Below are 27111 nucleotides of genomic sequence, written 5' to 3'. Positions count from 1 at the left end.
AGCAAGCGTGAAATGCCGCTGTCTATAATCATCTTTATTTCTTTCAACCGAGATAGAAACTTCCATCTCACTTACTGATTTTAGAGCTAAAAGGATCAGAAACATTCTTTTTGGCCCATATCCTTTTGTGTCTTTTCCCTTCTCTTGACATTCTCTTATTACTCCAGAATTCTTAGTTTTCCCCAAAAGAAAAGAGAATAGGTTGAATTTTTATCCCTTTGAAATGCCTCATTTGACCCCTTAAAAAATCACTTAAATGAAGTGAATTTTCACTTACTTTTAAATTTCTAAGTCCCTAAAGAAATGTCACGTTCTTTAAGTTACTTTAGTTAGGATTTTACATTTTAGCATTGCCTAGAGTTGGAATTTCAAATGGTTTAAAGGCATTTTCGATTTTTAAAAAATAGTGCCCTGTGAGGTAAGCCTTTTGAAAGAGATGCTTTTTCAGAGAAATGCCTGAAAGTTTTCACATGCCTATACACTTACACAATTTCAAAGAGGCTTTCTAATAAAATTTAATGTAATAAGGGTTTCCACCATTTTCATTTTAATGGTGTCACCTAGACACTCTGCCATTTAAATTTCCACAGGGGCTTGACGTTTACAGAAACTTCTGAATCCTGACAACCCTGTTTATCTGTTTGAAGCTGATTTTTATATGCTAGGTTTTTACTAAGCAGAATATAACAAAAGGACTATTTAAGTTTTTTTGAAGATTTAGAACAAAATATTGTTCCATTACTTGTGTCTTAAGTGGAAACACTAAGGCAGGATTTCTCCACCCTGGCATTACTCACATTTGGGCTGGATCCTTCCCTATTGTGCAGCTGTCCTGTACAGAGTAGGAAGTTTAGCAGCATCCCTGGCCTCAACCCACCAGATTCAAATATCACCCCTCTCTCGCCCTCCCCACTTGCCACTATTTCTGACAACCAAAAAATATCTCCAGACACAACCAAAAGCCTCTGGGAGGCAAAATGAGCCCAGGTGAGAAGTGCTGCTCTAAGGCATGCCATTGTACACATCTTCAAAACCAAAGATTCTATAGTAAGCCTCAATCTTTATTTTTACAGAGGAGGTATTTAATGTAAAGTGAACATAAATAGGACCAAAACATTCTGGCGGGGAAAAATATTCTAAAATATAATCAAACTGAGATTGTGATCATAAATCAGTCAGTTTCTGGGCAGCAAGGTCTGATTTCAGCTGAACCTCAGCTAATTTCAAAGTCATTTCTCTGTAAAGTGCACCACTCACTTTTAGGTTCATCCCCAACGTTTGCTTCTTTTCTCTCTGAAGTTCTTCTCTGTAGAAACGGATGCTTTCCTCTATGTCTGATAAAGCAGCCACATCGCCACTATTCTTTTCTTTGCTTGCTTCACAACTCTGCACCAAGTTGCTTTCAACCTTAACTAAGGCAGAAGAAAGAGAACCAAGGGTAACCAATTCCTTCTCCAAAGCTAATGCCAAATGACCAATTAGGAAATCCTCACTTCCAAATTTTAGATATTTGAAGAAACTGTTTATAGGGAGAACTCTGCTGAGATTATGAAGGCACTGGAACAAAACTGTTTGATTCCTGGAATAAAAAACCAAACATAATGTTACAAAACTCAGGACAGTGCAAAATGGTCATGTACAACATACTCAAGTAATCAATTAATGTTCATTTCTAAACCCTCTAGCAATGAGTAGAACACTAATGCATGCATGTGGTCACTGATACAATTTAGACTGTAGCAATCAAATACGGTCAGCCCCATGGTTGGTTGAATCCGGTGATGTGGAACCCATGGATATACAGGGCGGGCTGTACTATGCCATCTTATATAAGGGACTCAGGCATCCGTGGAATTTTGTGTCCACCGAGGTCCTGGAACCAATCCTCCATGGATACAGAGGAACAACTGTATATATATCCTAAACCAACTCAGTATTAATTGGGTTGCTTTCTGATTAAAGTTTTTCTCTGAATAATAAGATCAAAATTACATTTTAAAAAATTTTATTGTAGGGGAGTGGTAAGGGGAAATCTTAAAGTCATTATTAGGCCCTAATCAACCCCACCAAAAACCCAAAATCAAACATAAAATTAAAATGGCTTCAGTTTCTAAATGAGACCACCTATTCATTCATGTGGTACCAGGTGATGACCTGGACATGTCCCACAATGGCACAAAACACTACTGCAGGGATCCCTGTTGGAATGAACACACACACACACACACACACACTCTCTTCCCTGGACCAATACCAATTTGATATGCATTACCTGGAATAGACTATTAAAATTCCTTCAAATGGTGTTCTTTGTTTCCAGCTGAAGAGTGTCCCATAGAGACTTCCTGGCCTTTTGCAAAAGCAAATTTCTGGAAATTCTCTGATAACTTCACATTCCATGTATTCTAAGAGCCATACCTTCATTGAAGTCAGAGTATAGCTAGGTGATATGATTTGAAAACAAGCTCTGTGCCATGCCGCAAGAAGAGCAAAGAGATCTTCCATGTGTTCTATGGCAAAAACATTCACAAGTGCTGTCATTAAACTCTTCACGTTATCACATAAAGGGAGTTTTTAAAATTTTCTGATTCGATTAGGTATATGATTAAAAAGGACCCACAAAAATTACCTATAGGTTTCTTCTTCGGAAATGTCAGCAGGTATTTCCCACTTGAAAAATCTTCTAGACTTAAAAAAATTCTGCCACACTGAACATAACGAGCTTCAGAACAGTTACCATTCTCTTTCTCTCTAATTTGTAGCAGCACAATGCAACAAAAATTACTGAATGCTAAAAGTGGCGAAAGAGGTGTTACAGCGGTAATCATCTGTACACATTCTTTCTCAGAGGGCTGTTCACAAACAATGCTGTCCTCTTTCTCTTCCTCTTCCTCACGATCAAAACTCAACTTGATTTTTTTTACCTCTGATCTTATTTCATATGGCACTGAGCCTGGTGCTGGGGAAGAATTCCTACTCAACTTGATCACCCTATTTTGACATTTAATGAGCTGAAAGCTGGAGTTAGGGGCTTGATCCATTGACAGCGATAAAGTCACATGATTCAGGGACCTGTAAAAAATACAGAGCTCAGTTTAGTCTAAAAGCCAAGGTGTTGAATATCAGGATAGTGTCTCTTTGGGCCATGGACCTTTACGTGTGGGAGCACTGGCTACACATATGGATGGTTACACTCTGAAGCTCTTTCCAAACTGAGGAGTCCATGTCATTAACAGAATCCTTTAACACAAGAACATGTGTCTCAGCCAACCCCAAACCACTGTCTTAGACCTTGGCCTATTTTAAGAAACAATTGTGATACTAACAGGATGATTACCTACAACAACCTGCCCTTTGACATTCCACAAATATCACAATTGCTTACGTAGGCTACTCCAGTGACCAAACACCTCCCCTCTCTGAAATTTATTAAGAAATTCTCTGTAGGGCTTCTTCCACCAAAAGTGCATTTAATAAAGCGTGGAATTTCCTCACAAAACAAAAAATAAATAAAAATTAAAAAATAAAAGCTTATTCTTAAAATCAAACAGATGATTAAATGCCATACAAACATCCAAAAAGTTTTATTCTCTCCTTTCCTAGGAAACACCATTTCAAATGTAAAATATATCAGAAAATTAAGTGTAAAAGCCAAACACTTCTTTAAAGATGCTGTAATAGCACTTCTCTTGAAATAGGAAAGTGAAAACATTGTAAATATGCTGGACTTTAGGAAAATAAATTTTTAAGAGAAAGGAAAGTAAAGCTTGCATTTTATTTTTGAGGTAGATTTTTCTCCTTTCCTCTTAAGAAAAAAAAAACTACTTAGTTTTTAAAAGAGCTGAATTATTTAGAATGAAACACCTCCATGCATTACATTTCTGTTGGACAGTGCTGTTCTAGAGCATCAAGGTAAGGTTATCATGATAAAATTTACTTACACCTTCAATGAAGATGTGGTTTTCACTCCAACAACCAAGCTATCTTCTATTACACGATACCATATCTTCTCTACTAGCTGTTCTGAATCTTGAAAATTGTCTGATAACTTTTCATCAAAGGTACAGACAGGATTTTCTTTTTCACCACAAAGAGTAACAAGACATTCCTTATGGAAAAATATGTTTAAATTACTGATAACCAAAAAAAAAAAAAAACCAACCCCGAAAAAAAACAAAACAAAACTACCAAATGTAGCAAAACTAAAAAAATAATATAAACCAGCTTTTGGCTGGGCCTTATGGCTTACATATTTTACAATACATTATCATCAATAATATATTACAGATTATACATAATTCACTAAAAGAAAATCTATAAAACATATAATTAACTATCTACTCGGATCAAGAAGCATGGCTTGACTGTAAACAAGGCTCTGGGTACCCAACACAGAGCCAGCAGGGATATAAACCTGGAGTCCATTTTGAAAAATAATCTTACAATATGTACCCAAGGCATGCTGAGAACAATTCAATCTCTAAACTTATAACTGGAAACTTCTGTATGAATAACATTGATTAAACTATCTTTGGACAGCTGATCAATTATTGCTAAAATTTACTTTTTTTTTTTTTTAAATTCAAGTATAGTTGATGCTAAAATTTTCTTCTTAAAGTCCAGGCTACACTCACTTATTTCCACACACATATGGATTTTTAATACAAATGGAAATAGGAGGAGGAGTCATGGTAATAATCATCCACAACACTTACTGAATGTTTACTATATGTCAAGCACTGTTCTAAATGCGATTCATGTATCAGTTTGTTTAACCATTGCAATGACTCTAGTACCCTAGGTTGGTAGTATTACAATCTGTTTTCCAGATAAGGAAAACTTGAGGCACAGGGAGGTTAGGTACCTCCCACAGTTAGGTCACACAGTTAGCAAGAGGCAGAGCTGGGATCTGAACCAGAGCCAACTGCTTTCAGAGCCCATTATGCATATTAATCATTACTCTACACTGTCCCTCTAATGTGGTAATTACTGAAAAAAGATATGGCACTTACATTACAGTGAACTAAACATGTTCCTAGGAATCTGACACTTCTACCAGTAGCTAGCTGTGAGATTTGAGGCAGGCTATTCACCCGAAACCAGCAGAAATTTTTATTAACTGCCAGAATTGCTCTTAAAGTTAACAATGTAAAGGGCCCAAAACAGTGTCTTGCACACAGTGGTTTCAATGCATTAATTTCTTTTTTTAAATATTTTATTTATTTATTTATTTAGGCTGCATCGGATCTTTGTTTCAGCACGCGGGATCTTTTAAATTGTGGCATGCGGACTTCTTAGTTGAGGCATGCATGCAGGATCTAGTTCCCAGACCAGGGATCGAACCCGGGCCCCCTACACTGGGAATGTGGAGTCTTACCCACTGGACCACCAGGGAAGTCCCTCAACGCATTAATTTCTACCATTTCTTCCCCTTTTCTAATACTGGTAAAATCACTGGGGTCAAGTGGGGAAGGGAAATGGGGAGACTTTGAAGAATGACTTTCAACAATGACTTGCATGAAGTTTCCCAGGAGATGAGAACAGTAATACAGAAATGCAACATGATGTGCTTTTATTTCTTACATTAATGGAATCACATTCTGGGCCAAAATCCTCATATTGCTAAGACTGAAATACAGACACAAGGCAAAGACCATTACAAGAATGGTAAATCTTAAAGAAAGTCAGAGCCAGGCACTAAAGTGACTTGAGGGAAGAAAATGCAACTTCAAGTGTGTCTATGTCCAGCTTTTCTTGATTTATCTGTAATTCTGCTATGCTATCTTTCTCTCTATGAAACGAGTGTACATAAATACTATTTTTTATGAAGTTAAAGCAGTTTTTGTTCACTTTCTACATTACCATACTGGCATAAGTAACTGCAAGTTACCTGAAGAGGTTCTTATGATGGTCAACCATAAGGAAAATGAGAGTAAAATTATAAAAAGCAAATTTGAGGACTAAAAAAGCATAGCAATTTAGGGACATTAAATAGAGGAATAAATATCCTTAGAAATGAATCATGCAACAGACTAAAATATAATTATATTAATGATGAAACTATGTCACCATTAATACAAGGTAAAATACTCCTCAGCATATTCTGTTTAAGAAGTCAGAAAACATACACAGTTGCCCCTTAACCAAAAGGGGTTTGAACTGTGCAGGTGCACTTATGTGTGGATTTTTTCCAATAGTAAAGACTAAAGTACTACATGATTCCCAGCTAGTTGAATCTGTGGATGGGGAACTAGGGATACAGAGCACACACAGTAAAGTTATTCGTGGATTTTCAACTGCGTACAGGGTCAGTGCCCCTGACCCGCATGTTGTTCAAGCGTTAACTGTAATTCACTCAGGAGTAATTTCTGTTCAAACTATACAAATAAAACAATTTAATAGTTAAATCTTATTTAAACAAAAGGACTTGTTCCCTGAGGTTCCTGATAACTGAGATTTTAATATCTTACAGAATAATTTGCAAATTGGTAAAATATTGGCTTTTTAACCAAATAGTTTTCAATGTCATAAAAGTCCACCATTACATAATCCCTGCACCTTTGCTTCTTGATCCATTGAGCAGCATTTTCTAATATATTCTAATATTACAATCTAAATAACTCTTCAATAGCTTGTAGGTTTTCAATTCATAAAATGATAAAAGTCACATAATTAACTTTACCTCCTCTGCACTTGATGTACTATCATCTTTCCCTTGAAACAGGTTCATTAAAGCCTTGTAAGATTTTGAAATAACTTTTTCCTTAAGCAAGAGATGCTGCTGTAATTCCTGAACAGAAATGAAACCAACCTGTAAAGTATAAAGAAAAATCATTTCCAGAGATATAATTTCAAATGAAACTGAGCATACCAATAATTCAGCAAGTATTTTCTCCAAATTTGCTTATTAATTCATTTTTCTATAGACAAGCAAAGAATACTTCTCAGAGCAAAACCATTTTACTTAAAAATTTTAAGTCTCTAATTACAAAGGGAAATACAGCAAATAATCGCAATAGTTTACATATCAAATTGAGAATGCCAATGTATTCGCATTTCACTGAGTTAAGTAATGAATCAGTATGAATATAAATCATAAATCAATATAAATAAAAAGCAAGGTCTACCAACACTCCCAACAAGAAAACTGTTTTTCTTGTTGAAATAATTTCTGCTTCAAAAATCAAGACATATCATTATGAATAGAAATGCTCACTTTTGATTTGATACTGCTTGAAATCCTGTGTTCATATGACTTTTATAACAAAATTTTAAAGGTAACACGTAACAGATCCCAAACTGTACAAGTTTATTTTTGTGCAAATAAACTCAGTACTGGGGTCGACTCTTAACTACGGGGGGTGGGGGGGGGGATAATTGGCTCTGAATTGGGCATGGAGTAAATTGTTCCTTTTATTATGCCAGATAAATAGATCTCAGCACTAAGGATGAAACATTCATGAAATATATTTTACTTCTGAAAATTTAAAAAGAGTCATGTCATTGAACTTTTAGAAGCTGTTTCATTTCAGATGGATATCTGAGACTCTTTAAGTATTAATCCAGCTTTTAATATAACATGTTTTTTTCCTAGATTGAAAAAAAACAAAATGCAGCCTGTATTTGCTTTTCTTTTCAATTACATTTTAAAGCAGATAAATTCTTTTTCCTTTTATCAATGAATAGAAGTTGGAAAGTGAAGACTGAATTCTATCTTACCTCATTGCACAAAGTATGTAAAGTGTCTAGCTAATATTTTAAAACTTCATGTGTTGGCCTAGTTCTGAGGGTTCCACATCATTCACATTCCATCATTCTCTGGCTAATTCATGACTGTGGGGATGTGAGATGTACCTGTCCGAGGTGGAGAACCAAGTCTGAGGCTGCTGGAGGGGCAGGGAGTGGAAGAGAGGGATACACAGGCACACTGACAATGAGGGCACCCTCAGAAATTATCCGTGTTCTCTCTTCCCTACTCTCTTCAACACGACCCCCACTCCAGGAATAAATTGTGCATCATTGGACTACTTAAATATTCTATATTGTTACAAGTTTTGTTTGCTATGAAAATAAGCCCATGATAACAAATTTAAACAAAAAAGACATCTCACCTTCCCTTCCTAGACCCTCAATCCCATTTGCACAGCCGAAAGATTATCTTTCCAGAACTTTTCCATGTATATGTTAAGGTATGCTTTCATTCTCTTCCCCATAAACAAAACCCACCCCAAACCAAATACAGGAGCACACTGCACTGCGTGACACTGAATCTTGCTTTCCTGTTCTTATTGTGATCTCTCTCATACATGCAGAAGAGTGTGCAAGACAAAAAAAAAGTTCACAGACTAATGAGGAAGTAGACACCCCTGTAACCACACCTGGGTCATAAAAGCAGCATTTTAGGAGTGGACCATGGATCCTCCCCAATCAAGAACGTCTCTCCACTGGAGGTAACACTATCCTGGCCTTTTACGATAACTTCCTTGTTGGTCTACATCATTTTACCATCATCATAAGAACTCCTGAAGAATATGTTTAGTTTGTGTGTGTGCTTTGCTTCTGAACTTTTCTAAGTGGAATCGTTCTGTATGTAATTGTTTTTCGAGTCATCCATTTGTCACTAGTAGCTGTAGCTCATGCCCTTCACTGCTCTGTAGCATCCCATCAGCTCACTACACCAGTTCCCCTCTCCTTCCTCCTGCTAATGGACAGGAGTTACACCCAGCTGTGGAGCATTACAAACAATGCTGCTGTGAACATTCCTGTACATATGCACAAGTGTCTCCAAGGCCCCAGCCTCATCTTGTCCCCTCCAATGAGTGGCTGGAAAATAAACCGCAGAGGGGGAAGAACTGTGAGCCGAACTCCAGTTCTAGCTCTGCAAGCCACCCAACATTTCTGGCTCTCCATCTGCTTGCTCAAATGCAAAATGGCGGAGATGGTAGATCTGTTCATATCTAAAATGCTCTCCAGCACTTAGAAATGTTTTTAGCTACATTGAGAGCCAGTGGTATAACATGTGGATACTTGAACAACATGGACGCTCGACTCTCTCTTAGTGCCTGCCTCCGTTATGTCCCTGCCTTCCCACTCTGTTTTTCTCATATTTTCCTTCTTTGTCCCTGTGCTACCTTCTAGATAATTTTTCTAACAGTCCTGTATGCTTATTTGCTCCACATCTCTTTGAGTCAGTTGTTAAACTCATCTGTTGAGGTTTTTTTTTTTTTTTTTTAGAATTGCAATGTATTTTTAGTTTACAGAAATGGTTATTTTCTGTAAATTATTAATCATGATGCCTTGTTTCTTCATGTGCTTAGTTATTCTGTGGGTGGCTTATTTTCTATAAAAAAATTATTTGTGAGATTCAGAGGAGGCCTAGGATAAATGTGTGTTCCTAGAGAGGATTTTATGTTGTTTCTGCCACATGACTAGGGCACTCTTGCTTTAGGTTAAATGCAAATGCTCCCAGGGCAAGCATTTGTGTCCTGCTTATCTCTCTGGGTTCCAGCCTTTAGAGTCTGGCCTGCTAATTTATTATTTTATTTTCAGCTTTTTGAAGCTTTTAAGAAGCTTTTAAAAACATATTTCAACTATCATTTTAAGTTGTTTTTATCATCAGAGTTGATCCAAATAAATTAAGTGATATATTACTGGAAGTGGAATTTCTAAAAGTCATGCTTTCATAAATTAAATTATTTTGGCATCATTTAAAAATCACTATAAAAGGTGCCTTATTCATTTTGACAGTTGCATAGTACTCCATGGTTCAGTTATATCATAATTTATTTACCATACTCCTAATGATGGGTATTTAGATTTTGATTGAATTTTGCTTAAAATACTACTTAAATGTTCCTGTAAAATCAGCTTTGCTTACATGTATAAGTATATCCTTAGAACAGATTTCTAGAAGTGAAACTGCAAGAATAAAAAGATATGTGCAATTCACATTTCAATACCTATAACAAGTTTCCTTCTGAAGAAGTTGGCCCACTTTACATACTCAACAATACTGTTTTTTAGAATGCATATTAATATTAAGAAAATTAATCATTTGTCAAATGTTACAATTTCTTTTTACATAATTTGTCCTTTTATTTATTTTACTTTGGAGCACAAAAATTTTTAATGCAATCAACCTTTTCCTTTATGGTTCTATACCCATTATGATGTCTTATTTATCTACTGTTTACATTCACATCTGATATGTGTTTACTAAGCATCCAGTGAATTCACTTTAATATTATAATACTTGCAAAAAACTTCTAAAGGCCCTGCAAAGTATAAATATTTACTATCTGGCCTTTCACCAAAAAAGGTTGCCAGGGATAGAGGAAAAAGATAAATGACAACACAAGGAAACAGTCAAACAAATCCAAAAGAAGGAACAACTGGCCTGGCCTCATTAGTGTCATTTTTTTCAAAAGGGGGAGAGGCCATTCTAGATAAAAAGACCAATGAGACATATAATCAAGTGCAAGTGTAAACTCTGAATGGGTCCTGGAAAAAGCAGCCATGTAAAACATTTTTGTGGCAACTGAAGCCATCTGAATATGGACTGAACAGTAAATAAGATTAAGAGGTTATTATATTAACTTTCTAAGTGAATAATGGTGTCAGGATTGCATGGGAGAACGTCCTTATTTTTAGGAGAATCCTGCTAAAATACACAAGAGTGAAGTGTTAGAATATCTGCAACTTTCAAATGGTTCTGCAAAAATGTACAAACACATGTACATACACACACAAGCAGAAACAGATGAGGAAAATATGATTTTTTATAAAGTAACAGTTGAATCTACATGGGGATTGTATATAATAACAATAATATAATATAATATAATATAATATAATATAATATAATATATAATATAAAAATATAATAATAATCACTATTATTCTATGAATTTTCTGTATATTTAAAGTTTTTTATGAATGAAAAAAGGCAAGTTATATAAGAACAGGCATCTCATAATCACATTTCCATGTAAGCTTGCTTATATTCATTAAAAACATCAACAAGAATATGCGTGTCAAAGTGTTAAAATTGGTTATATCACAGTAGTGGAACCATAGGTTGTTAGTCTCTTTTTAATATTTCTTGGCATAGTCTGAGTATTTTACAGGGAATGTACATCACCTTCATACATTTGAAAAAATAAACTTTTTTAGAGAGCTTTGTATGGAAAACTTGAAGGTAAACTATTCATGTTTAGAAAATGTCATGATTCAGCACATTTGCTGCTCCTTTAAGAAAGTAATGGTATACTGATCCTAAAAACTAGAAAGAATATGTTTTCAAAAGTCAGCTTCTTATATTTTACCTTATAAGGCCTATTAAATTTACACAATCTTACTACCAAAAGGTATCATTTTTAGATAATACATTTATAAGTAATCTCATAATGGCTTTTACACAGGTACCAAAAAAGGAAACAGATCCTTTGAAATACAGGTTTCCCCACTATCCGAAAGTAGAGCATGCCTATGAAACCTTCTGTAAACCATTATAAAATGATGTAAAGCAAAGAAGCAATTACCTTAGGACACATCTTGCTAAGGGATGCACAAAATACACTGAGATAAAGCACAGGTGCGCATAAACACAGGTCAAAGCTATGGTGGCTGGATGCTGAGAAACTGAGAGCAGTTCCCGGGAAGGAGCTTGGCAGGGCCACTCTCGCTGCTCGCTGCTCTGAGCTCTGTTACAGCTCGTTGCAAAACAAACACTGAACGCTATTTTCGCTTTCGCCTTTTTTTCATAAAAGCAAAACTCCTCTTCGGATTTCTTTTGGTTAGCAAAAACAGGTGCTAATGTAGGTCTTTCTTAAAAGCAAAGTGGCGTAAAGCAAAGTGGCGTAAAGCGAACTTTCAAAAAGCAGGGGATATCTGTACCATTTTTTCCCCCCAGTCACTGAGTTTCTTATATTTTAAGAACCTTTCTCTCAATGTTCTTTCCTTCATTTAGAACAGCACTAATCCAGAAAAGCAAAAGCAAAAAGACACTAACTTTCAATCTTCTTTCCAGAGGTAGAACCACCAAATAATAATTCTCTTGTTTGTCGTCAAATAAGCCATTTTCATTGCAATCCAATGTTTCACTCTAATAAATAAAATAGTACATTAAAATTGAAATTTTGAAATAAATTGAAAATTCTTAAGATTAACAAAATACAATTAAAGTTTATCCAAAAGTCAGTGTGCCACAATACACACTATTATTTGAAAGACAAGATACATATTTTCCCCATCATCTTATCGTAACTAGAAAAAAAAAATTATTACTACTATTACCACCCACCTAACATTTGCATACTGCTTCAAAATGTATCCGCTTACTAGGCTTTTATAAAATCCCATAACTAGAGAAAATAAGAATTATCCTCATTTTACTAATGAAAAAAAAAAACTGAGGCTCAGAGATATTTTATTTAGATCTGAAACTTCCAGGGTATTATTTCCCTTATGCTCAAGATCTTAAAATATTATGAACTGTTCCTTCTTTTAATAAAGCAGTTTCACTTCATTTTATTCCTTAATGAATCCAATATTATTATGTTTATTGGTATAAAATGTGCTTTTCAGAATCAATGATAAAGTTAATTTACAGTATTGTCACCTGAGTGAATACCAGATATACTATATTCCAAATTTATAACAAAAACAATTTGTATAACATTTGTTGAAAGGAGAGTCACTGTACTATTTAAAAGATTCAATGTATTTTTAAGGTTCTAAAAGCTTACTTTAAGTATGAAATCAAAAATAAAGCGTAAGTCAAAAGCTTTAAAGTGCTCAAATTTTCTAAAATGTCCTTAAGTAATGCACAGAAAGTAAACAGAACTTACTGAATAGTTTAAGTTGTGAAGGTCTGTTATTTTAAAGGAACTCAGGCAATCTGAATTCATGGAGTCCTTAAAAAGTAGCAGTAGTTGTTCAGTTCCAGTTCCAAGAAAGTCATCTATCAGTACTGAGCTAATTTTCTCCCACTTAGCAGCAACCTGAAAGAGAGCAGTGAAGGAATAGAGAAAGAAAAAAATCGGACATGAAGTAAGCTAAATCCTTTTGCTGCACGTAGTTCTAATTTGTCATCTTCAGTCTTACAAATAAGTAATGAAAATGGTAAACACTAAAACCTAAAATAAAATAAAGATATAAGGAGATCAGAAGATGTAAGGAGTCAAATTTATAAATAGCAAGGTAATGAAATTTAATATTTTATCAACATTTGTCCAGGGACTGTCACGTTCTTGATTTCTATACTAAAATTTTATTATAATTTACAAATTCTAACACTTCTCATGACTAACTCTAGTGAGAATTCTTTCTCTAACCGGTTAATTTAAGGATGACCCTCATTCCCATAAGCCTTGGTGGATATGTATTGATATTCGTAATCACAAGGAATTCCACAAGGAATTCAGTTCCATTAGGTAACTAGAAGGTACTAGCAAACACTTTAAGAATTCTCAAAGCAGAATAACCTTTAAGAGTCCATATGAAGTTAATTAATGCCCTAAATTCTGATAGGAGAGAACACAGTCATTATGAGGGGCACAGAAGGGGCGGGATCCTAATAGTGGGGCACCTAGAACAATTCTAGCCTAATGGAATGCTTTCTTAAGTTTATACCAGAACTTGAGACCCCAAGTTTAAAATAGAAGACAACTTCTTAAAGATCCATAAAGCTGAAAGCTTCCAGACTGGTCCCCTAGAAAACTAACACCATGGGGATCAGAAACCCATTCTCCCTCAGGCAGAAGAGCTGAAACTCCCACTCAGAATCCCGCAAGGATACATAATCTTCTAGGTAGAGGGTAGCTTGCATTAGAGCAAGTCTATAAGACTCTTCAATCTATACAATCAAATATCAATCTTTCCCCTATAATGCTAATTCCAAAGCAGTGACTTTTTACTCATGCAGGGAGAAAACTTATTTGTAAACTCATAGCCTCCCTTCCTCCCACTGCCCTGCCGTATCATGGAGCATAATGAATCATGTGAAGAGACGTTGGTAATAAGAATGTGCTCAGCATGCAAACACCATAGAGCTGTGCATGCACGCATGCATACACATGCTTGCAACCTCTAGCTCGAGAATAGTGCTGCCCAAAAGAGATATAGGTGAGCCACAAATGCCAGGCACATATACAACTTTAAATTTTCCAGTAGCCAATAAAAGAAAATTCTCTAGTAGCAGTAAAAAGGTGAAACTAATTTTATTATATTTTATTTAATATATCTAAAATATTATTTCAATATAATCAATAAAATTATTCATGAAATATTTTATTTCCATTTTTTCTAAGCCTTTGAAATCTGGTGCATATTTGACATGGACAGCACATTCTAATTCAGACCAGCCACATTTCAAATGTTGAATCACACCTGGAGCTAGTGGCTACTGTATCAGACATTACACCTCTAGAATATATTAGCCTCTTTCTATCTACAACACGCCACTATCTGTTTTACATATACTTGACAATGATCTCAATTTTGAAATACCTGCTACATAGATACCTGTCAAAGCTTACAGAGACAATTTCTACTCTAAAGAAAAAGCCTGGGCAAAAAGCTAATCACGTATTTTTCTACACTCGGCTCTGTGTTTCAAGTCCTATCGCTGGATTGAAGGTTACACCTAGGGCCTGTAGGAAGGGCTCATCTGAGAACACACTAACCTTGATTTTCATTATTTATTCTAATTTATGCTTGTTTCTATTTCATCTATCTTTGTAAGATGCCTTAATTCCTGTTTGTAATTAGGTAGTAAAAGGATGGACGGATGACTCCATAGCCAACCCAGAGAAAGACTGCTTCTGTTGTTTTCTCCCATTTGGGGGCAAAACTGCTATCAGAAGGACCATTTTAATATTCAATAATGTATTCATTTTGTTATTTAAAACCTCTTGTATGGTACCACAAACAGTAAATTCCTCTCATTATGCAACGTTAGAAATATTTTTTTCCCCTTAATAGTATGTTCCATTCAATTGTAAAACCTCTTGTATTTACTTTTTTTCTCTTAACTGCTAAACGAAGTGTAATTGCTCAAATGCAATTACCTCCCTTAACTCAGGTTTTCTGACATGGTTATTCCCCCTTTTATTTGTAGATTCTTAGCTTTTATTCCTGTTTCTAAAGTAATTGAATATTTTACCCTAAGCTATAATCCAGTTGGTTTTTTTTAAAGTAGGTGTGTATAAATGTAACACCATGATAGAGGCAGGAGCTGTAAAACTCCCAGAGTGGCAAGGTTACAGAGACAATTTAGAAGCACTTAACTTGTAGGTATCAGGGTGTAACTCCCAAGCATTCAATACTGGGCATTTGAGAACAACTTAGAAGTACAGAATCCCTGAAGAGGTAGCTTAGGGGTATGTCAGTAGGGACTCAGGTAAATATCTTGTAAAAAGGATGGTGGTCCAGTAAAGAGAAAGAACCTTAGAACACAGTTTCAAGGCAGGGAGGCTACCAGTTCCAGGCCCACTTACAGGGAGTGACACAGTCTCCTGCTTTGGGTAATGTGTCAGCGGCAGAGCTCTACAGTGTCCAAGCAGGGGACCTGTTTCAAGTAAGAGAGGACTATATTCCACTGAATGAATGAGACACAAAGTTACTATTTCTTACTCAGGTGAAGAGGGAACCTTAGGTAAGCACCACCACCAATGACAGCCCTCGCCCTCGTCCAACACAATAATAGCTATCACTTACCGTGCTTCTCCTGAGTGCTAAGCACTGTCCAAGTCACTTTACAATGTCATTTTATTTAAAGCTCCCCTCTCAGAGGCAGGATGATCCCAAATTCATACAGACAGAAAATGAGTTCACAAAAAGTAAATACATTCCTTAAGGTAACACTAGTATGGTGCTCAGTTGAGATTAAAAACCAGGTTGTGCTCTTTCCACTACCCTGACCCCAGTAAGGATTATAGGCTATCCTAGATGCTCTATAGGTATCCCGATATCTACAAGTTAAGTGCTTCTAAACTGTCCCCCACTACTAGATGCTCCATTTCTTCGAAGGAAGACTAGAAAAAGACAGAAAATGTTACCTTCCCACAAAACCTTGAAATAAAAGTGCAATGTGCTTTTAAAAGATTGCTTTCAAAATAAAATAGGATAGTTTTCAAATTATTTTCCTTTTGAGGATTTAAGTCCTCTGTGTGTTACAGAGGTTGAATATGGTCACATAATTCATATTAACATAAAGGCAATTCACAAGGCAAAGCCTGATAAAACAATTTCAACCTGACATTTCCACACACACACACAAACACACGTACACACATTCACATAAAAAAATGCCTTTTGAACTTTCTAAAACATTCATCAATATTCCATATCAAGGTGATAACAGTGATAGAATTTTTTTTTAGTTGCAGCATGCAGACTCTTAGTTGCGGCATGCAGGATCTAGTTCCCTGACCAAGGATCCAACCCAGGCCCCCCACTTTGGGAGAGTGGAGTCTTACCCACTGGACCACCAGGGAAGTCCTGTCATAGAAATTTTAATTGAGCTTCTAATTAAATGGACAGGGCACACCAAGTAAGGTAGTATCTGCTTTTTTCCCGAAAGTAGCACAAGAACTTAAAGAGTTGTATGACGTACTAAAAAACTACTTTGGAAGATCCTGAATTATAAACACTTCATATCACACAACTGAATGTGCTGATAAACATCTTAAGTCAGGAGGACGCAATGTTAACAAAACATCAGGGTCAGAGAAATATTACTGGAGACACACAGTTACAATCCTCCAATTTCCTTTTCATTTTCGGCATCTTTTTACTCATTATTGAATGCTCACTACCAGTGAGTATTTTAAAGCAATTTCCAAACCTTATGTTAAAAGACATGACTACATGTAGATAAAATGTGAATACCTGCGCAACTCTGAGTTTCAAAATGTAACATAATGAAATTCTCTAAGCAACAGTTTTTAGAAAAATTAACCCACTGCTTTTCCCTGGAGAACAATTATCTGTCTCTAAAGGGACAATGATAGATTTCAAGGAATTCCTCTAGACTTCATTTTAAGTTTAAAATGATAATTACCAACTTTTAAAAAGTTCAACAACTGATTTGAGTTTTCTAGAAAGGCTTATGACCTTATTCTAAGTAAAAATACAAATCCAATTATTATCACATTAATGAAAATTAGTTACAGTAAAAGACAAATAGATAATAATTGTAGTTATGTATTAATGTATTTCCAAAAACTCAAGGGTTTTATGACTCAAAATGAAAAGGCAAAATCTTTATCAAGTAATATTCAGATAATTTTAAGAAAAAAGAGTGATGTAACATATATGATTTTCTTTTAAGTGCAGCACTAAAAATTGATTTGGATAACAAGACTCCAGGATGAATCTTATGAAGCACAAGGATGTGTAGTAGGTCAAAGACTATGCCAATTTAATGATTATAAGTACCATACCTGGAAGTTCTTCTCCCAAACAGCACAAGCATCATTGGACCTAAAGGATACAACGAAAAGGAGGTCTCCTCCACCTGGATCCATAAGTTGAACTGCACAAGGATCTCCAAATGGAAGCTGGCACACACTTTTAGGAGTCCCATTTTGGAATGAAATCAGCTGATTCTTTTGAGTAAGGGCAGTCAGAGACATTTTTAACTGGTTGTTGACAATCTCAGCTGCACAGACATGCACACACGTTATCACACTGGTATAAACAGGAGGGATAATGTACGTATCACTTATTACTTCTCCCCTTTCAAGGGAGTATACACAAAATTGTGTATTCCAAATTGCATAATCTGATTTTGAAGGCTTTGGGGTACATCCTTCCTCAGATAAATAACATCTTTTTGGTCCTAACAAAACCATACCTAGATTTTCAATCTCCCCTGCCCACTCAATGGAGGAAAATTTAATGGACACAGTAACAACTTTGCCAGTTTGGGAAGAGAGATAAAAGAATGTTTGGATATATCTCCATAAAACTAAAGGGCCATTAAGTACCTTTAGGCCGTCCTCCAACTCATGGCCTAGTCTAAAACTCAAACGCTTTTCAAATTTATTGGTACTGTGAAGAAATAGCAGAAAATATTTGAAAATGCTATTCTCTTTAATGCACTGTATCATAATATAAGGCAGCTTAATTCCAGTTCTGAAATCTGAAACACAGTCGCAACATATAATTTTTAAATGAGAGTATTCTTCTTTTATGCTAAAGAATCCAGTGGATTTTTGAACAAATACTCCTGTTCCTCTGTCAAATACCATCCTTCTGACATGTAACACAGATGTTTTTGCAGGCCCTATATCTACAAAATTTCCTTTAGACAAACGAAAAACAAGGACTTCTCCATTATAACAGAAGAGCCTTTCTTGTTCATTAGATGACATTGCTTGTTTGTTAGTAAATCCACAATATCAAGTCCGATTTGTGTTAGTCCAATTTTTGAATGTAAATCAATTCTAGTTGATGCTTGATGCTTCGAAACTTAAAAATGAAACAAGGGAAACTGCCGTCGAGTAGGCAGAGCTGAAAAGAAAACACATGTTTTTGTTAGAGAACTATATCACATAGGTAACTATACTTAAATATTAACATTTTTAAGCTTTGTATGCTATCTTAACAATGTCACGCTTATCAAAAACTGTATCCCAAATATTATTTCTGTACAGCCCATAAAAAACACAGTTTGCAAAGAATGCAAATAACCACACCACAAAAGATAACTGAATGCGTTAACAGAACGGGAAGCTGGGACGAAGTGAGAGAGTAGCATAGACATATATATACTACCAACTGTAAAATAGATAGCCAGTGGGAAGTTGCTGTATAACAAAGGGAGATCAACTCGATGATGGGTGATGCCTTAGAGGGCCAGGACAGGGAGGGTGGGAGGGAGTCGCTGGAGGGAGAGGATATGGGGATATATGTATAAATACAGCTGATTCACTTTGGTGTACCTGAAAAGCTGGTACAAGAGTGTAAAGCAATTATATTCCAATAAAAAGCTTAAAAAAAAAAGTCTTAAAAAGAAAAAAAAAAAGGTGTGGGGGCTCTATTATAAGGCACTGCAGACATTGCCTCTCAAACCTACTGACCTAACCTGGTTTCTCCCTCTCGGCTTAGCGCCTCTACAATGACAACTCAGTCAGTGAGGAATTCAAATTAGAGCACTCCCACAGCCCAGGCACTTGGGTTCCTGATTCCCTGAGAAGGGAGTCTGTACAGACTTGATGGCCAAAATGAAAGCACAGAAAGAAAAACAGGAGATGCCGTAACATGGCCTTAAAAAAAATCTCCATAGGAGTAATAGAAAGAAATCTTAAATCTTACTTTGCAAAAACAATGCAGTTTTACACCCTAAGTCACTATCCTTATTCAAAGTATAAAAAAAATAGAGGATTAGTAATATTATAATAAACACAAGCATTAAATAATAGCTATTTATTATATATCATGCTTATTATATGCCAGGTACAATACATGCATTATTTCATTTAATGCTCACAACTATTCTTTTAAAGTAAATATTCTTATTATCCCATCTTTTAAACAAGAAAACCATATTTTAACGAAGATCAGAAGATTTTTCCAAGGTTACAAAGTTAATCAGCAATGGCACTAGATTTGGAAGAGGGGCCCTCTGGCTCCTGAACCTACACTTTTAACCACTACACTGTCCTGGCACACATTCCCTTACTCTGAACACTGGTTATAAGAAAGGCAACTTGAGAGAATTAGTAAAGTAGAATAAAGAACAAAGGAACACCCCCTCCATTGAACACATGTAAGAAAACATGTAAGAAAAAAGATGTTGATGTCTCTTTATCCAGTGGCTATATATGCTGAGTCACTCCTGTAACAGTTACCAAATGCTTAGCATATACTAAGAAAAGTGCACCACTAGAGCACCCTCTGAATGTTTGGTCTGCCTTTTACTAGATGTGTGATTTAGGGCAAGTTACTTAACTCCTTTGTGCCTCACATCCACATCTATGTAATAGGGTGCAGTAACAGTATCTACCCTACAAGGTACTGGAATTAGCTAAATAACTCACTTGAAATAGAACCTGACACACAGAAAGTGCTAATAAAGGCTAGCTACTATCCTTCTCATCATCATGGCCAGCTCTGGTTCATACAGTACCTAACCTTAGAAACATCAGAATAGTTGCATACTTAATGGTTTGTGAATGCTGAAAGGTCTCTCATCACTATAAGTAACTCTAACTCATACTCTCTTTTCTCTTATTTGTGGATCATTTACACCGGGAAAATCAAGTACTTTAAAAATAAATGAAGGGACTTCCTAGGTGGCGCAGTGGTTAAGAATTCGCCTGCCAATGCAGGGGACACGCATTCGATCCCTGGTCTGGGAAGATCCCACATGCCACAGAGCAACTAAGCCCGTGCGCCACAGCTATTGAGCCTGCACTCTAGACCCTGTGAGCCACAACTACTGAAGCCCACGCACCTAGAGCCTGTGCTCCACAACAAGAGAAGCCACTGCAATGAGGAGCCCACGCACCAGTGAAGAGGAGCCCCTGCTCGCTGCAACTAGAGAAACCTGTGCAGCAATGAAGACCCAATGCAGCCAATAGATAAATAATTTATTAAAAAAAATAAATGAAAACTAGGTCATGTACAAGGAAGTAATATTGTTTTCCTCTTTTAAATGAGAAGCAAACTCCAAAGATTCTGGTTTTGTTCTTTTATTATAAGAATCTACCAGTAATCCAATTAGAAAAAAGTATCACTGAACCACAGTCTATAAATTTAACTTAATGTAGCCTGCATTTTATTGAAATGACTTGATTTAGAGGCAATTCTACTTAAAAGCAGACTAGACTAGTCAGCATCTACATTTGAATTGGAGATGCTGCACCTTATTGTCTAACTTCCAAATACATCACTTGTGGTTTTAAAATATGCTCACAGGGCTTCCTAGGTGGCACAGTGGTTAAGAATCTGCCTGCCAATGCAGAGGACACAGGTTTGATCCCTGCTCCAGGAAGATCCCACATGCCGTGGAGCAACTAAGCCCGTGTGCCACAACTGTTGAGCCCATGTGCTGCAACTACTGAAGCCCATGCGCCTAGATCGCATGCTCTGCAACAAGAGAAGCCGCGGCAACGAGAAGCCCGTGCACCACAACAAAGAATAAGCCCCACTCGCAGCAACTAGAGAAAACCTGCGTGTAGCAACGAAGACCCAACACAGCCAATAAATAAATAAATAAATTTATAAAAAAAATATGCTCACAAATTTCTTTGAAATTCCTTCCATCAAGAAGTGGCACTTAATTCTCCTTTCCTTGTCTGAGGCCTGGTCATTATGACCACTTTCAACCAACACAATACAGCAGAAGACTGGGTCACAGAGCATGGTGGCTTCCTCGGTGACCTCTTCCTCAGATCCCTTGCACTGGGGAAAGCCACCTGCCATATCATTAAGACACTTGGGCAGCCCCAGTACACACGGCAAGGAACTGTGGCTTCCTGCCAACAGCCAGCAAGGGACTGAGGCCTCTTGCCAAGAGCCATGTGAGTGAGCCTTCCTGGGATCATAACTCCCAGTTCCAGTCAAGCCTTCCTGAGCCAGAACCACCCCACTCAGCTGCTCCCAAATTCCTGGTCCTCAGAAATTTTAAGTTAATGAATGTTTGTTGTTTTACACTGCTAAATTTGGGAGTAATTTGTTATGCAGCAACAGATAAATACATTCCTCTATGGCATTTGGGTTTTTTTTCAAATCAAATTGATGATATTGTTTTTGAGAATTTTAAGAAGTATTAGTGAAGTAACTGGAGATAATGGATCATAATACGAACTAGCAGAAGCCAAATGGTTTCCTGGCTTGTTGGTAGGCAATTCGTGCAAAGATCTGGGACAACAGGTACCCCAGAGTAGTTTCAGCTTCATCAGTAAAGAAGATAGGTAGGATAACCAAAGGTGTGGCTTTTATTTATGAAACTACGTTTTACTTGAAAGGAAATACACATATTGGTTATATTACATCAAAATGTATGGCTAATAATGTCTTTATTTCAAATTTCCCTCAGACCTCTTAAAAGGAACTTTTAAGGAACTTTCTAAGAAAGTTTCCTTTTTTAGTACTAAATGATATATTCTTTTTTTAGCATTATATATTATAAATATAAATTATACATTCTGAGGTAAAGATCTGAGAACTCATTGTCTTTCACTACCTACTCACTTCAAAAGGTGTTCAGACTTTTTAATACTAAAAACAACCAAAAATAACTTCTGTCCAGGGTTATTGTTTTAATATTAAATGTCACAACTAATGTGTCATCAACACAATGCTCTGATTCACCAACACCCAAATGTGACAGGAGTAAGGAGGATCTTTGTGCTAAAAAGTCAGTAGAATCACCCCCTTCAATAAACTTTAGAGTAGATATTGTTGCACCTTCATAAAGTTATGAGTTAGGGAAAGCAGGCCCCTTGCATTCTACTTTTTTAATTCTATTACCAAGTTCCTTAACTGAGAAACTTCTTTCTCCCAATTCTCTGTCCCAATTGCCACTATGATGGTTCAGGCTTTCATCTCTTACTTAGGTTGCAGTAAAAGCCCTTTAATCAGTCTTCCTTACTCTAGTCTCTCTCCCCTCTAATACATCCATTCATTTATGCTACCTCAGGTATTGTTCTAAAACACAAACTTGACCAGGTAACTGTCCCCTAATTCAAAAACTTTGCATGCACTTACTGCCACCACCCCCACCCCCACCCCCACCACCAGCCCCCAGATCAATGATCTATGATCCCTGAACCTGGAAAGATAGATGCTAAGCACTGTGTATTGAACATACGAATGACACAGAGATAAAAGGTTGCAAACCACTGCTATAAAGATTCGCATGGCATTCAAAGCCCTATTATAATCCTAACCCAACATTCTTTTAGCATGAGCTCTAGGCAAAAAGCAAACTTATTCTCATGGACTTAAATTCAAATAGACTTAAAAAACCTAACATATGAAAGGTCATTATTTTTTATTTTTTAATACTACTGCAAAAACATGCACATTTTTAAGGTAAGTTATTTCAAATGAACCATCTTCAGAGTTAAAAATTAGAAGCTATTAATATATTAATTTATAAAAATAAGTTTTTCCTCAAACTTTCTGTAATCTCAAGGCTTACCGAATTCACATATCTGTGAATATCTGCTTTTATTTTGTACTGATGCAACATCTATTTTAAAAGTAAAAGTTTTGAGCATATGTTCATAAGACAAACCTTTAAGGCTATGGAATAAGTGGTAATGTTTTTTTCACATAGAAATAATCTGGAAACAAACCACGGTTCAATTTAGAGGTTCTTAAACCAATATAAACAAGCCTTGATTAATCAGATCGGGACACCAGACTTAAGTATTTCAGCCTGTTGGTCATCTGACTTTTTTACTTGGCACTCATAACAGTGGCTGCAGAAAAAAAACAGGTAACTCAAACCAGTTGTTTTACCTCCTGTTGCAGCTCTGGAGGAGGGTTGGGGAGGGAAGGAGGCAGCAGAGATTTGGATGCAGATTATTTATAAAATAGTAGGTAGTTAATTTGAGCTTTTCCTGTTCTGTATTACCACACATCAAAGTTGACTGTATATATTTTACATATAAAATGAAAACAGATGTGTGAGTACTCTAGAAAAACAATACATGCTAACCTAAATATAGTAGATGGGCAACAAATTATCACTCTTATCCACCCTTCTCTCCCAGCCTCCCACCAAATAAACAATGTTCCCGTTAAATGCTAATAATATTTGGCATTATAAATTTCAGAACTCTTAAACTACAGGTCTGGTTCAGGAAGATCCTAAAAGACACTGTATTTTCTGCAGATGAAAGCTATAAAACTCTCTAAGAAACCAATCGATAGATTGAGACCAATGGAAAGTGTCTTTGGAATTCTACCTTTGAAAAAAGGTAGAATTAAGACAGTCAACTAAGAATTTCACCTAATAATATTAAACATAATCTTGTGAGCATAATACCCATAGATATCATTTTTCCAACACACAGGACATTGTTTACCTAAGTAAATTAACTTGACTACAGAATGGGTCCACCGTTAAAACTTTCTTTACCTATATGACTAGGTCATTTATTGGGGCCTGTCCAGAATCAACCTCCCCTTTGCTTTTCTCAACCACACTCAGTGTACCTGAAATGTAGGTGAATGTGGGGCAATGGTGATCCATTAAGAGAATCAGGAAAGAAGACAGGTTCTCGACACCACAGGAAGGACTTCTAACTTTCTCTAAGCAATGATAAATCACTGAAAGACTTCAAAAATAGAAATTACAGGATTGTACTTCTGAATAATAAAGCTCCTGGTGACAGTGCTGAAGATGGGGGAGTGCAGTGAGATTGAAGGAGCCATCAATTAGGAAATAATTACGAGTACTTAATTAAATGGAGACTTTGGAAGGCAATTTGGCGGTAAACAGAAATGCATATACCCAGCAATTTCATTTCTAGATATGAACCCAGAGAAATAATCCTACATAATAATGCACAAACACATTGCTCTAGAATGTTCACTGTGCTGTTATTTGTAATTTTTTTTAAAAGCAAAAACTTCAATGGCCACCAATAGAGGAATGAATAAATACAGATGGAATATACTATAGTTAAAAGGAATGAATTAGATGTGTATTATTGTGGCTAGATTTCAAAAGTAAAATGAAACTAAGTTGCAAGAAAAATGTATACTGTAGTACATTATGTACCAAAATGAAAACACATAAAACAGCATGATATATTTTGTTTACCTGCAATGGCTACATTCCCTGACTGCTTTCTCTATGCCAAGCACTGTTCTAAGCACTTTGAACTAACTTATTCCTCATGACATCCTTATGCTTTAGGCAGTATTATCCCGTTCTACAGATGGGGAAACAGAGGCATGGAGTTTAAGGATCTTCTCAAAGGCCTAGAGATAAGAAGTGACAGAGCGAGAATTCAAACCTAGGCAGCCTGGTCCAAAACTAAAAAAGCAAAGGTGCAAAGATTCATGCCAAATCCCAATGACTGTTTATTCTGGAGAGGAGGAAGGCTATCAGGGTAGAAGAGTGAAGCCAGAGAGAGACTTTAGTCATATCTGAAATACTATTTCAAGGATGTATTCAAATAGCTTTTAAACAAAGTGTCCATTTTTCCCTTATTAAAAAAAGTAAAGATATAAAAAAAGTTGGGGGCAAAAGATGCTGAAGTGTCCATCTTAGTTGGCTATGGCTGGTGGGAATATGGGGACCGTTCTTCCTACGATTTCTTTGTAGTTTTCTGTTGCGAGAACTAAAAATGTCTCCAGACACTGTCAAATGTCCCCGGGGAGACAAACTTGCCCCGGGTGGCAAATTGGCCGCAGGTGAGAACTACCTTAATAAACTGTAACACGCTTTACATCTTTTAACTTCATAAAACTGTTTTAAAGATGTCAAAGATATATTCTCTGTTAAGTATCTCACACTCCAAGTGAGAAAGATGCTGCAGAGCTGAAGAAAGTTTCAAGCGAAATAATCCCCGAAAAGAGTAAGCATTTGGAATAATCTAGATATCACTCCAGAGAATGGTGGGCACAGGCCCCGGGACGTCCAATTCCTTCCCGCTCTTCCGCAGCAAAGGGACTAGGGGAGCAAAACCCAGCCCCGCCACCCCCTCAGCGAAGGTCGCAACAGGGAACACGCCGCCAGCCCTACCTCTGCGTGTGAGGCCCAAGCGCAACGCAGCCGCCACTTCCCGACACCGCAAATCATGCGCAGTGTTCGGCGGCTCCAAACCTCCCGCCCGCGCGCTGCATCTTGGGAGGGCCAGGCCGGAAGCTGCATCCAGCTCAGAGGAGGCGGAGCCTGCCCAGCAGGCCCCCACACAGTTGCCAAGGGAGGCTGAAAAGGCGGAGCCTCCGGGGAATGTTGTGAAAGCGAATGGCAGGAGGAGCTCGTACGGGCGGAGCTCCACGAGGCAAGCGCCCGCGATCCGTTGGCTGGTGCAGGTGACGTCAGGGACCGGGCCCGAATGAGAAGCGAATGGGAAATCAGGTTGAGGGCCTGGTCCTGCCTCCAGAACCAGGCGGCCGCACCGGATTAGGCGGTGCGGCGACGCTTCCGCCCGCCTTCAGTTGTCACGCGACCGCCTCCAGCTCCGGCCCTTCCCTCTTTACCTCCGGGCCGGCTTGGCTGGTGATGAGATACTCGGACCTCAGCTGTGGAAGTGGCGACGGCAACTGCAATCACGTCCACGACCGCGACCATGGCCGAGGTGAGGAGCCGACCGCACGGCGGCCGGGCCCCCCCCACCCTAGACCCCGAAGCCGCCTCTGAGGCCCGGGGGCCGCGCGCCCAGGTGGAGGTGGGCTGGGCTGGGCTGAGCGGAAGCGGGATGGTGCGCGTAATGTCTAAGCGTCCCTTCGTGTTTCCCTTCTAGTATCAAACCCAGAATAAAGCCAAGCTCATCTCTGACGTCCGACGGAGGTTCGAAGCTGAGTATGTGACAGGTGGGTACCATAATCTCGGTGTTGAGGCAGGTGTGCAATGAGCGTCCCCAACTTTGCTGGGGTGTTTGCGGGAGTCTCTGTGGGACGTATTAGGGACTGTTTCGATCCTCATGGGGTTAGTGACCGTGACCTCCGCGTTTCCCAGGTTTTACTCTCCGTAATATGGTAAGGACACTGTTCCAATTGGGCAAGTGATGCGTCCATTGCTTCCTAAAGGGTTAATGCAAGTTGGAAATTAGTGTTTCAAGCGTTTCGAGTTTATGGAACTTGCAGGACACTTGTTAGGCCCTCGGCTCAGGTGACACTGATCCTCTGCTGACCGTTCACCAGCAACAGTGGAGAAAATGAACCTGCAAACAGCCGTAATACTACTCACGTGTGCTTAATTGGGGATCTGAATTCCTCGGCCATTTTGCCTAATTCCACTTCATACAACCCAGCAGGCTCCCCACGAAGTAGGCCTTCCTGTGCTGGAGCAAGTTCTTGTCTTTTCATCCCTCACTGTACGTAGCAAAGTACCTGTGAGTACAGAATTGATTTATTGGGGAAACTTCTGTGTCCAGATGTCACAGATAACTTGAGTTGTCCAGCATTTAACTGATG

General features: G+C 37.5%; 2 protein-coding genes across 4 annotated transcripts in view; one reads left to right on the top strand and one right to left on the bottom strand.

The window, feature by feature from the left end:
* Positions 1–1059: 1059 nt before the first annotated feature.
* On the bottom strand, positions 1060–25785 carry FANCB (FA complementation group B). The gene is made up of 9 exons (XM_057718522.1): positions 25715–25785; positions 17445–18516; positions 12849–13001; positions 12011–12103; positions 6683–6811; positions 3942–4108; positions 2630–3072; positions 2273–2510; positions 1060–1579 (listed from the first exon to the last, which is right to left on the bottom strand). Exons 2-9 carry the CDS (start codon positions 18375–18377, stop codon positions 1165–1167), a joined length of 2571 nt encoding a protein of 856 aa, XP_057574505.1. The 5' UTR covers positions 18378–18516; positions 25715–25785; the 3' UTR covers positions 1060–1164.
* Positions 25786–26129: 344 nt separating this feature from the next.
* Positions 26130–27111, top strand: part of MOSPD2 (motile sperm domain containing 2) — a 62526-nt gene continuing 61544 nt past the window's right edge. For all 3 annotated transcript variants that reach the window (XR_009050296.1, XM_057718397.1, XM_057718396.1), the window contains exons 1-2: positions 26130–26273; positions 26439–26508. Coding sequence is in view for 2 of the 3 variants with exons in the window: in XM_057718397.1 (XP_057574380.1) it covers positions 26265–26273; positions 26439–26508 (79 nt within the window). In the remaining variant the exon portion in view is untranslated. The remainder of the gene's footprint in view (positions 26274–26438; positions 26509–27111) is intronic.

Source organism: Hippopotamus amphibius, chromosome X, assembly GCF_030028045.1.
Source record: "Hippopotamus amphibius kiboko isolate mHipAmp2 chromosome X, mHipAmp2.hap2, whole genome shotgun sequence".
In the NCBI taxonomy this organism is placed as follows: Eukaryota; Metazoa; Chordata; class Mammalia; order Artiodactyla; family Hippopotamidae; genus Hippopotamus; species Hippopotamus amphibius.
Note: the sequence above shows the minus strand (reverse complement) of the source record. Positions and strands in the feature narration are given on the sequence as shown.